The 12,278-nt window shown below is 40.5% G+C and overlaps 1 protein-coding gene across 1 annotated transcript in view; it reads right to left on the bottom strand.

The window, feature by feature from the left end:
- DKK2 (dickkopf WNT signaling pathway inhibitor 2) overlaps window positions 1-11,684 on the bottom strand; it is a 100,234-nt gene extending 88,550 nt beyond the window's left edge. The window contains exon 1 of the mRNA XM_041760252.1: window positions 10,747-11,684. Within this exon, the coding sequence (XP_041616186.1) occupies window positions 10,747-10,968 (222 nt within the window). The 5' untranslated portion in view covers window positions 10,969-11,684. The remainder of the gene's footprint in view (window positions 1-10,746) is intronic.
- Window positions 11,685-12,278: the final 594 nt, after the last annotated feature.

Raw genomic sequence — 12,278 nt, forward strand, 5'->3', positions numbered from 1 at the left:
CCAAGTACCATGTACAGCATTTTTAGTTGTCACCTATTCCTGGAAGTGGAGAGGGAGGCAGAGGTTAAGCACATCTCCAATGAAGAGATCTCATTGAGGCCAGAGGCTGACACGCTGTTGCAGAAGAGAAAGTGGGAGTGGTCTGAGATAATGTATGCTTCTGTCCATGAAGACCTACCTGTCTGCTTTCTACATCCCCTCACTGGAGCTGATCCTAAAGTACTGCTGATCTTCAAGCATAGTACCTTGAGTTCAGGGCAGAGTATCAAATGACTGAGAGGTTTTCAAACCACAGGTTTTGATCAATCAATTCAGTGAGTCATGACCAGCATTTTAAAGAAACAGAGAAAGAAAGAGAATAGAACAGAATAAGGGACTAGCATAGAACAGAACAGAAGGAAAGGACTAATATTTTTAAAATGTCTCCCTGCATTACTCATCATAAGAATATTTATTTTTGAAACTTTTTTTTCAGGGGTGTGTGTGTGTGTGTGTGTGTGTGTGTGTGTGTACTGGATCACAACATTAAGTATTTCTCTTTCTGTTCATCGCTGTCAGAAGTTTTAAAGGCATTGGCCTCTATCCTAGATGATGCTTGGACAAAGGTCAAGCAATCTGTGTTCTCAGCGGCCCATTATTTTCCTCCTTTTTTTTTATATGCTCCTGCTGTTCCAGTACAAACTCTCTTCAGCCAGGCTTCTTGCTAATCATGTCACTAAGTATCATGGCTGAAAAAAATGAGCAAGGGCAATACATGCAAAGCCACTCCCTTTCATTAATTTTGTTTAAATCCTACTGACACAGCTGTCATCATTACATCGTATTCTTTGATAATACATTTTGACATACAAAATTCAGAGCTGAAAAAGAGCTTCCTGTATAATTTATCTTCCACTAGCTTTGAATCAACTGAATTTAATTCTTCTGTAAAGCTTTGCTATTATGTATTTAACAGAAAACATTGCTTTTGATTATTTGGAAGACCTGTGTTAGAAGTCAGAAAATCCAAATTCCAGGAGAAGTTCTTTTGTCACAGGCACTGACTGTAGTCCATGGGAGCAGATCAGGAACCTAGTGTGGTTCTTTCATACATAAAATGAGTTAAATTAGGTGATTTTTACTGTATCTGCCAGCTTCAAGTATGCCCACGTTAGTCTGTTGTACAAGGTCTTGAAATTTGTAGATGATAAAAGGTTCTCTTGGTTCTTTCTATAAAGTTCTCTGTCTTGAATAACAATGAATAGGTATGTTTAAAGAATCCTCTTACACAGTTATGAAAGAACATTTGCCAGGTTGAAAGTAAATGTTAAGGAAGTGTTTCCACACTAAAAATTAACAATTATTTCTAAAATAACAATGACAAAGAATTACTGTGGTAAGTATTCAAGCTATAAAAATAAACATTATATATTGCTTAAAATGTGTATGTACATATCATAATATGTAATGTTTTATAAGCGTAAATTATAGATTTATGCATATTCTAATCAGACATGAGTTGTTTTAACAACAGGTCTATCACAGAGAAAAAAGTGGAAGCTATTTAAATCTCAAACATTTAAATATGTAGGGTTCATGGGAACCTACACTGATTTCTTTCATCACCAGTGAGTGATGAACAGACCAGAGTATGAGAAGAATTTGGGCATCATCCTCAATTCTTGTGGCCTTCATTAGACTAACCTAAGGCAATTTTTACCAGGTTTTATTGATAGCTATGAGAAATCATAAAGAATTGGTTGCCTAACTCCTGACAATTGAAAGTTAGACACAAAATGTATATTTTTTATGGAGATTTGTTTGTTTGTTTCTGGAAAGTCTTCTAAAACTACAGAGCAGGTAAAGGGGCTCAGGAGTTCTATCAAAACAAACTAAGGGTAGATTTCTGCCTATGTGGCAAATGATTCCAAAGAGGGAAGTCATATCAGCAATGGAGAGAAAGTGGAACAGAAAAAGAAGAAGACTAAGGAAAGGACTTGAGGAAATATCCACATTTACGGTCAGAAGTTTGTAGAAGGGCTAGTGAAAGAAAGGAGGAAAGAAGGAAAGAAGGAAAGAAAGAAAGAAAGAAAGAAAGAAAGAAAGAAAGAAAGAAAGAAAGAAGAAAGAAAGAAGAAAGAAAGAAAGAAAGAAAGAAAGAAAGAAAGAAAGAAAGAAAGAAAGAAGAAGAAGAAAGAAGAAGAAAGAAAGAAAGAAAGAAAGAAAGAAAGAAAGAAAGAAGAAGAAAGAAAAGAAGCAAAGAAAAGAAAAGAAAAGAAAAGAGAAAGAAAAGAAAAGAAAAGAAAAGAAGAGAAAAGAAAAGAAAGAGAGACAGAAAAGAAACAGAGAGAAAGGAATAACCCAGAAAGGAACATGGAAATAAATATGTAGCAACAGAAATAAGGGGTAAATTAAGTACAAAGACTACAGAGTATAGAGGATGACTGTTGGAAGGATGATCTTGGATTTCAAGAGATAAATTAATCCAATGCCTGTTGAGCCAAGTTTCAAAGGGTTAAGATGAAATGAAGCTAGAATGAGCAAATGAAGACCATTATTTGAATGTGAGCTGTCATTTGGTTTTAAGTGACAATTCTCCCTCACCCATCCTCCCATTTGAATGCAGTTTTTTTAGCTCATCATCAGAAACACCTATTGGCAAACAGCTTGTTTCTAATACATTAAAAGAAATTTATCACATACTTCAATGAGATGACTTTCACTCTTCATTTAACCTTGTTAAAATATTTCCAAATTACCTGCATCATGAAAGAAATAGCTCAGATAAAACAAAGAAAGTGAGGGAATGAAATGGGAATAATGAGCCCCAAATTTCTGAGTCGTCCTAGCAGGACAGCTGACACTCAGAGAGGGTTGTAAACCTTCCAAATTCTCAGTAAGCTCTCTGAGCCCCGAGTTGTGCAGAAAGTGTCAAGAAACTTGCCCTTGCAAGGACTATCTTACTTTGGAGAATATCAAATTAATGCTGTTGGCAGCAGGCTCTAACATGTTGTTCAATTACTTTGGTTCCTGTGGTTAAATAACTAATATTGCCATGGCAGTTAGGACCTTCACTTACTGTGATTATATTTTAATGTCTGCTGTACCCTGGCTTCTGTGTAATTTTACCAATTACCCAATTATATGCTATTTTTCTTACTTTGTACAAGACAGGACTGACTCACCATCCCTCTTAATGTTAACATTCGATACAATTAACATTGATTAACATATTTGTGTGTGTATTTATTTTGTCTTGTTTTGTCTTACAATTCCTGGCCTTGGTAAAATTGAGTTCATTTGCTTCCCTCATGTACATTACATGCATTTATTTAGTTACCCCTGCCCAATTTGGGGGTAATATTGAGCAGCCACTTCCTATTTTGTGCGTGAGCACTTCACCTTACCTATTTCTGTAATGGTAGTAGTGATAATGACGTTAGCACAGTAAATAAGTGTACTTTCCTCTCCCTTTGGCTCAATAACATTAGTATTATTACTCTTATGGTTGCTATCATTATTGTATCTTATTCGACATATTTTTAAGAAAAAAGAACCAGATATTTAAATGACTATTCTAAAAACATTAAGCTGGTTAGTAGAAAGTCAGAGGTGAGAACCTATTTGGAAACTACCACTATCTGCTACAGATCATCTGATTCTCTCCAAGGCAGCTAGACGGAGCCAAAAGTAAGGAAAAAGTGAAAATAATAGTAGATTCTCACCCTAAATAATTTTTATCTATTTGAGCAGAGTATGACTGATGCCATACCTCACAGTCCACCTGTACAGAAGTCACTGAGAAGGCCCCTGCCTGTTGTCAGCAGGCACCTGGTGGCATTCAGATGCAGAGAGATGGATACTGGGGAGTGTGTTTTGCCTTTCTCCCCTTAATGCTGTGTGACTTATGCAAACTGCATAACCTCTCTGTGTCTCAGGAAAATTATTGTTTTATCATTTCAAAAACATTTCATCATTTCTAAAAATAAGGATGATAATAGGACTTGCTCTTTAAAGGGATGTTAAGAGGTTCAAAATAGTTAATTAAAATGAAACATTTGGAGCAATGCATGCCACAGAGTAAATAATAAATGGAAACTCCTACTATAATTTAATGTGTGCTCATAAGTACTTGTAAGCCAGTTAAGGAAACAATATCTCTGAAGATCACACACTTCCTTCAGTCCCTAGAAAAAAGAACATGGTGGGGCACCTGGGTGTCTCAGTTGGTTAAAGCCTCTGTCTTTGGCTCAGGTCATGATTTCAGGGTCCTGGGATTGAGCCCCACATCAGGCTCCCTGCTCAGTGGGAGGCAGCTTTTCCCTCTCCTTCTGCTGCTCTCCCTGTTTGTGCTCTCTCTCTCTCTCTCTCAAATAAATAAAATTTAAAAAGAAGAAAGAAAAAATAATACTCTTACTTGGAATGATAAAGCATAAGATGGAGAACTAACATCTTTTAGGAAATGTTTGGATAGATCTACCATTTTAAGAAATCAATCCTCCTAATTATGATGCTTTGATTTGTTTTACCACATACTGTACTTATTCACTCATTGATTTTATATACTTGTTTGTTTTAGATAGGGTGAGATAGCTAAAATATGTACAACTATGAAATATGTAACTATTCTCTATACTAAATTATAGCACATAAGTGGAATCAATTAAATTAGATTGTAATATATTTAAAAGGATATCTGATGAACATTTGTCCCTTTTATTTGTAGAAGAGAGAAGTAACAGGGTTTTAACAAACTTACTACTTTTGTGCTTTTTCTGATTTCATTTCTACATTTATTATTTGGAGCACATAGATAAACTTAAAGTTGTATTGAGATCCCACAAATATAATCTGTTATATAGATTCAGGAAATGTGGAATCAGTATTGAAGTGATAATTCAGTTTTTTAGTGCTACACAAGCTAATTACTTGAGTTAAAATACAGCGTTTTAGATCTGATACTGAACTCCCTCTGCATTAAATTTTTCTCTGATTCAGTTTACAAGGATTTATGGGATGAGCTCTCCCTAGGGACATTTGATTAGATGTTGGTATCATTCATGACCTTCCATCATTGGTTTGAACCCAAAGAAGTGGGCAGTGACCCAAAGTTGCTAGCATGAGAGACTTGTTGGGAAACAACTACTTAAAATATTTGGGTGGTGACTTTTCTTCCTGTGGACAGATGTTCCTATCAAAAAAATCTCCCATATTTTATATCAGTTGACCTCTTCGTTTGGGAGAATGATTTATATTTGTCCTGAAAAAAAAAAAAAAACAACAATTAGAGAAAAATATGTTGCTGCTCTCTAGTTCCTGGCAAGAGTGGACAGAGAAGGAAGAGAAAATTAACCTCTGCTTACCTTACATGGTAATACTAAATTTTCATTATTCATTCCATATTTAATTTTTCTGTATTGTCTTAAAGCAGTCCTACACAATGCAAAAATCTATCCATTAACTATTATTAATTTTGTTTCCTCTTGGGTTCTGCCTCAAATTAAAAAAAAAAAAAGACTCCGTAAGAGTCATGGACAGACACAGTTATTGCTTAAATCTTTTCAATATTCAAACAAATAACTACAAGCAGCTTTATTTCCTTTATTGATGAGTACAAGTAACTAGAAGTCTAACGAAGTAAAATGACTTTAAAGGGCTATCAGGGAATCACCGATAGAAATAAATTGTAATTCATTTTGATGTTACATCAATATCAAAGAAGAATAAATCTAAGCCAGAGAAGAATAAATCTAAAACGGTAAATATGTTGAGTGTTATAAAAACCTCTATATATAACAGGTTGCTTTAATATCCATTCAAAATTATTGTGTGGGGAAAAGAAGAAATGGCAGTATTCTCCTAGAACAGAATATATCAGTTACCTTTCTATTACATTACTTTCTCTACTTTAAAAACTATAAGATTTGAAACATCCTGGAAGGAGTTTGCATTAGAGGGGAGTACTAAAGAAGACTCTGGTAGGGTCAAAGTCACAGCTGGAGTGAGTTTAAGTAAACTTGTCCCTTGCTCTCTCTATTCTAGCACAAAAATAAAATGATGGATGCTCATAGTTATATTATCGTTAAAATACTTTTCTTGCTATTCACAAGGTCACCTTCCACTTGTATCAACTATCAATTCTCTATTATTCACAGTGAAGTAAGAGGAATCTTACTGTGGATTGTTTCAAAATCTATTTTAGAAATACCAAATTTTGAAAATGATTTGCTTTTCTGATTACACATAGCATCAGTTGATGTCCAGAGGAAATCACAGCTATTTACTCTCTAGCAGGAGAAAGTTGGGCTGGGGTTAAAAAAAAAAGTCATGGATAATTTCAAAAAGTGAGGCGATTATCTATAGAAAATAGATTATCTAGTTTATGTATTGTTGATTTTTGTGAGCACTTCCATGAGTGTTAACACATACAAATAGATGTGGCACTTTTATTAAAGAAAATGCAATACACAATTATTAGTACTTTCTAACCAACTCCCTCAAACTTCTGTTTCAATGTGTTTCAAGCATTCTTTTTTTACAGCACCACTTCCTCCAAACCTGTCTCAATGTCCAAGTTATATGAGAAAATCAAGAAATCTAAATTTATGTTATACCAGTTTCCAACTTTTTTTGTAGAGACACCTTCCAGGAAGCTTATTTACATGTAAAACATAATTATTTTCTACTGTCCTAATCATAACTTTTAAAAATATTTTAAAACCCTATAGCATTGCATTCAAATTAACCTTGTCTCAAAAAGATAAAGCAAGGAGTAAACAAGACTAAAAGAAGTAATTACAAGCACAAATCCTAAAGGTTTTCTATTTACAAAAAAAAAAAAAAAATCCAAAAGGTCTTTTTCCATTTATAAAAATATATATATATATATATATATATATATATATATATATATATATATATATTTAGAGAGAGAGAGAGTGACAACCGCAAAGGTAAATTGATTTTTTTAAATTGCTTGTTTTTTAAGTTGTTCTTAAGGGTGACCCATAAAAGTTCATTACCTCAAACTCCAGAGGTGATGTCGAGCAACAGTGTACTTATTCAGAATATATGTATCCATGTGTTATTGAAGATTTTGTTTAAAATTGTTTTTAATTTAGAATGTTTGAAATAATCTCTTTAGAAATTGAAATATATTGACATATATATACATTAGTAACAGTCCACAACTTAATTTATCACATATATATATACGTTCATACACTATCTTTTAAAACTCGTAAGCAATAGATGAAAACAGAAAGTCAGACGAAAACACATATGTGAATAATTCAGCAAAATCATTTTCACTGCTTCTGTTTCAATCACCTGAATACTGCCATATTCAATTTTCTATGTCATTTTCCATCATAACTTATAACCGTCTTTGAAAGCAAACCTAAAAATGAGAACTGTAGCACCTCTGGAGAACAGTACATTCTCTTTCTGGGCTAAGTCTTTCCTGAAACTCAAAGGCGTCTTTTTCAGGAGTGGTTTACAAATAATCCACCTTGCCTACAGAACAAATAGAATTCCTGTAAATAAGAATGCTTTCTTCAAATGAAAACAGACTACATTGAATCAAGAAAACCTTGGGCCCATTTTATCTCATTTTCACTTTTCGTAGATTAATGAATTAATAAATTCCTTCAATAATTTATCTTTCTGCAATGGCAATAAAACTTTTAATTCTGTATTTGGAAAGTAAATCAGAAAAAAATAGACAATTATTCCATTTTCACTCAAGAAGAACAAAGACTAAATTTCTAAAATGCCTACTTGAATTTGTATCCTACGGTTCCTGTTCCTATATCTCAGAAACATACATTTTAGCATCAGCAATCAAGGATGGGGGAGAGAGAGAAAAATCCAATGAACAGTCCTCAGGATAATACTACCTAATTAGCTAGTTTGATCAGCTGGCACTTTATTTCCAATCTTCTCAATCAATCATATTTTTCTATTCTGATGCATAAAAAGTCAACTAAGATACACTTCTAGATTTTTTTTTCTCCAAAAAAGGATGCAGCTTCTTTCTGTTTGAATAGTCTTTCTAGCTTCCATTCAGTTATTGAAAATGAGGGTCCTAAGAATTTCAGAAACCACATAACTAGTAGAATAACGAAGGTAAAGAGACCCATAAACATTCAAAGAATTCCTCTTTCTCCTTCATAGAAGATAGATTTTTTTCTATTAGTTTCTTCTCAATAGCATACATTATAGATCACCCGCTATGAAAGCAAGAAGCCAGAAAATAAAAAAAGATAATCCTCTCATTCTCCAGCTATATTACTTCTATTCAACTCAGTGTTTTATTTTATGTTACCATTATCTCTCATAAATTACAATTTTCTTACAGATCCAGCATTAAATCTGAAGGATACGGTGTTACAGTTAAGTAAATACAATGAAATATATTCCACAGAACCACTAAGTTATGGAGAGTGTATAAGAAATTCAACTCAAAAAGAAAGAAAAAAATGAATGAAAGAAAGAAAAAGACATTAAACTCATTTGTAAAATAAATACATTTTCCATTTGAAGACATCCAAATAGAGTTGCAATCTCTTGAAGGAGCAGATATTTGGAAAGAGAGCAAAATAGACATATCAAAACATAAGGCATAAGCTAGATTTGGGGATGCAACCCTAAATTTAGTACATGTAACCCCATGGCCAATGACAGTTCTGACATAACCGATAATTTGATTCAGGAACATCAAGTGCTGGGGCCCAGTGGTGACAGAAAGAGAAAGTCTTTTACAGAAACTCACAGACTGTACATGGATTAGAATCGAAAGAAACCTCAGAAGATCATTGGATCCATCCCTCTGTCCTTAGCTAAACTAAAGAAACATCTAGCTCTCTTTAACAACTGATGAGATGGAATTTGAAGTCAAAAGCATTAGAGAAAAGTCTTATGATTTGGATTGACAGCATCCTTTTTTTCTAACCTTTGCCTCATCTCATGATGGATATCTAAAAATTGAACGTTATGCCCATTACTATCGAAAGTGTCAGGGTGTTTCAGAGGGAAGAGTAAAACGGAATGAGAATGGTTGCATACATGCGGAGGTATGTGCACTTGTGTGAGAATGTGCAGGATGTGTATGCAAGTAGTATGTATGTATATAGTATATATAGTTTATTTCCCTCGAGACCTTAAAAAAAAAAACCTGACTATAGACTTTTTATTCCTTTGAAAAGATAGCTGAAATGGTTACCATTTTAAAGACTAGGAAGCAGGACGCCGGGGTGGGCCAGCGGTTGAGCGTCTGCCTTCAGCTCAGGGCGTGATCCTGGGCCTGGGGATCCAGTCCCATATTGGACCCCCCGAGAGGAGCCTGCTTCTCCCTCTGCCTATGTCTCTGCTTCTCTCTGTGTGTCTCTCATAAATAAATAAATAAACAAACAAACAAACAAATAAATAAATAAAATCTTAAAAAAAAAAAGCATTCTAGAACTACAAAACTAGCAAAACTGTCCCCGTGAGAGGGCAGTAGGGGGCCAAGCGCTGGCCAACTTTTCCCTCGCTGTCCACCCAGGACTGTCCCTTGCTCTCACCCTTCACCCTGCCTCCCGCCCGCTCTAGGGGTAGGGCCGTGGAAGGCACTAAGAGCCTGAACAGAGGTTGCAGCGAGCTCTCCTCTGATGAAACGAGGAATCCCAGGATCTGTGGGGCAATGAACCACTTTCCCGGGGTGACAGTTGTGCTGAGAGGTGCGCGTGCTGTTTGGCGAGCTAGCTTTCAGTTTGGCTTCCTACAAAAAGAGCAGAAAGGGGGAGCTGTCACAGCTCCCGGTGCCCACAAGCCCCCCCACCCCACCCCACCCCGGTCATTGCGTGCCCAATGTCCACGTTCCCTTTACCCTGTGTGTAGGTTTGCATAACTCTTTGCAAGCGACTGTCAATCTGTCTGTGTGACAGAGGGACAGAAGCGCTCCGAAAGTTCCCTCTTGCAAAAATGCCTCCAGCATCCACCTTGCTGTGTCGCACACACACACCCTGATCTGATCGCCCGCGGTACGATGCTGTGCTTGTGGCTTCATCCTGTCGCTGCCTCCTGGATGACTTAGTCACTAGGCTACAGAAGTGAGAAATGGCGCGTCTATTGAAGTTTTCTGTCTGTGACCTCACTTCTTTGAAAGCAGAAAGTGGTCGGGACGGAAACAGGACCCAAAGGGGGCAAACTGCCCCCTCAATTCAAGATCGTAAAACGTAACGGTTAAGAGACCAGCACCTGGACCCAGACGGTTCGGATTGGAATCCCACTCCCACTAAACCCTAATTTGCGTGCCTCGGGCAAAGCGCTTAATCACTCCGTAACTCAAGTTTTCCATCGGCAGAATGGGGAAAAGCGCCTTCACAGCAGGGCTGTGAAGACTAAATAGAGGTGAACGCTTAGACCGGCGCCTGACACATAATCGTTGCTCTACGTTGGCTGCGGTTCCCGTTCTCCTGAGCACTGCCGTGGTAAATTGGGAGAAGGACCATTCCGCACCAGTACGCACTGGATCCTGTGCATGCCCACGCACCAGAGCAAAGGTGGGGGCACCGTAACCCTCCGGCTCCCAGCCCTCCAGCACCAGCCACCGCCACCCACCCCCACCCAGGGAGATCTGCTCCTGGGAACCCCTCCCCAGCCGTGGGACGCGCCCCACCTGGGGGCGCCCTTGGAAGGTTGAGGGGTGCAAAGGCAAACGACGCGCTCAGGAGCGCTGGCAGCTACCGCTCTCGGCCCTGGAGGGTATTCGGAGTGTTTTCCTACCTGCCCCAGGCTTTTGCCCTTCTTACTGCCGCCGAAAGCCAGTCCTTGGTATGTGCCCGCTGATCGATTGGCGACCTGGGCAGGCGTCTCCCCGCCCAGAGAGGACTTGATGGAGTTGAGCTTGGCCCGCGAGCTGCCGAGCTGTGAGCTCTCCACCATCAGCACCGCGGCCAGGAGGAGCAGACAGCGGGACGAGTCCTTGCCCCGCATCCACGCGGCCATTTCCCGGCGAGGGGTCCCCGGGAGGCGCAGAGCCCGGAGGTGTGCGGCTGGACGCAAGGCGACGGAGGACCCCAACGCCAGGCCCCTCTGTCGGGGCGCGGGGGCGAGGCGGCTGTTCCCCCCAACCCCACTTGGCCTCGCGGGGGGGCGCCCAGCACCGTGTGAATTCAGTCTCACGCCTGGGACCCGGAGCGAGAGCGGCCCAAGCAAGACCCGCTTCTCCACCAGGGCAGGAAGTTCTGCGGTAACTGGAAGCAATCAAAGGCGAGGCGCCTTCTGGCCAAGGAGGCGTGACCCGAGGTGCTAGAAGACCCAGCCCCGCGGACCGCACCGCTTCGGGGGCTCCTTGCCCGCGCACCACCGCGCTCCCGCCGGTCTCCGCGCTCCAAGTCTCCTAAGTCGCTCTGCAGGGCCACACCAGTTCTCTCCCTTCCGCTCAGCTGCTTTTCTCTCCTATTTCCCTTCCCCGTCTCAACCTTTGCAGGACACAATGCCAGCGGGCGCCGTAACAGGGGACCGGGAACGCCCCAGGCCGGCCCGGAGTCTGAGGCCAGCAGAGGTCTCCCGCGCGCGCAGGCACCGTCTCCGCAGCGATGCTCGCGGTTCCCACCCCGCAGCCCGGGGCTGCCCGGGACGCAGCAGAGCCCTAGCAGCGGCCGTGCGCGCCGCGCCGTCCCGCTCTCTGCATTTGCTCTCTCGCCGCCGCCCCCTTTGCTTTTTATAGCTTCCCACAGTGGGGTTGTTTTTTTTTTTTTTTTCCCTCCGCCCCCAATTCAAGAGTGACAAAGAGTGAAAACGTTCCTCTCACCCCCCACGTTCCCGCCCCACTCCTCTCCTTCCCTCTGCGGCTGCTCCTTCTGCGGCTCCCCCTCCTGCCCCTCTCCCTCTTGTCCCCCTCCCACACCCCTCTGCTCTCCACAACAATTGGGAAAATGGGATTCATTCCCGGAGGAACGCGAGGCCTCCAGATTCCAGACGGCAGCCCCGGAGGTGGAAAGACCTTTGGAAACAGATGGAGGGCAAAAGTGGAAGTGGAGCGGAGCAGGTTGCCCCCGCCCTTGGGGACCGCCAGCACGACTTCTGGAAGTCCCCCCCCCACCCCCCATCTCCAGTGCCTGACTCCTAGAAAAGCCCTAGAGAAGACTGGGAGAAGCGAGCATCTGGGCGTTAAGGCTGTGGTCTGTGGACGCCCAGTGCTCAGGTTGGGTTCGAGGCTGTGCCTCCCAGGGGGTGTGTAAGGCTGCGCCGCGTGGTGCCCAACTGCCGCGGATGGGGGCTTTGGAATTGGGGAGAAGACGAGAGAAAGGGAG

Source organism: Vulpes lagopus, chromosome 6 (genome assembly GCF_018345385.1).
Source record: "Vulpes lagopus strain Blue_001 chromosome 6, ASM1834538v1, whole genome shotgun sequence".
In the NCBI taxonomy this organism is placed as follows: domain Eukaryota; kingdom Metazoa; phylum Chordata; class Mammalia; order Carnivora; family Canidae; genus Vulpes; species Vulpes lagopus.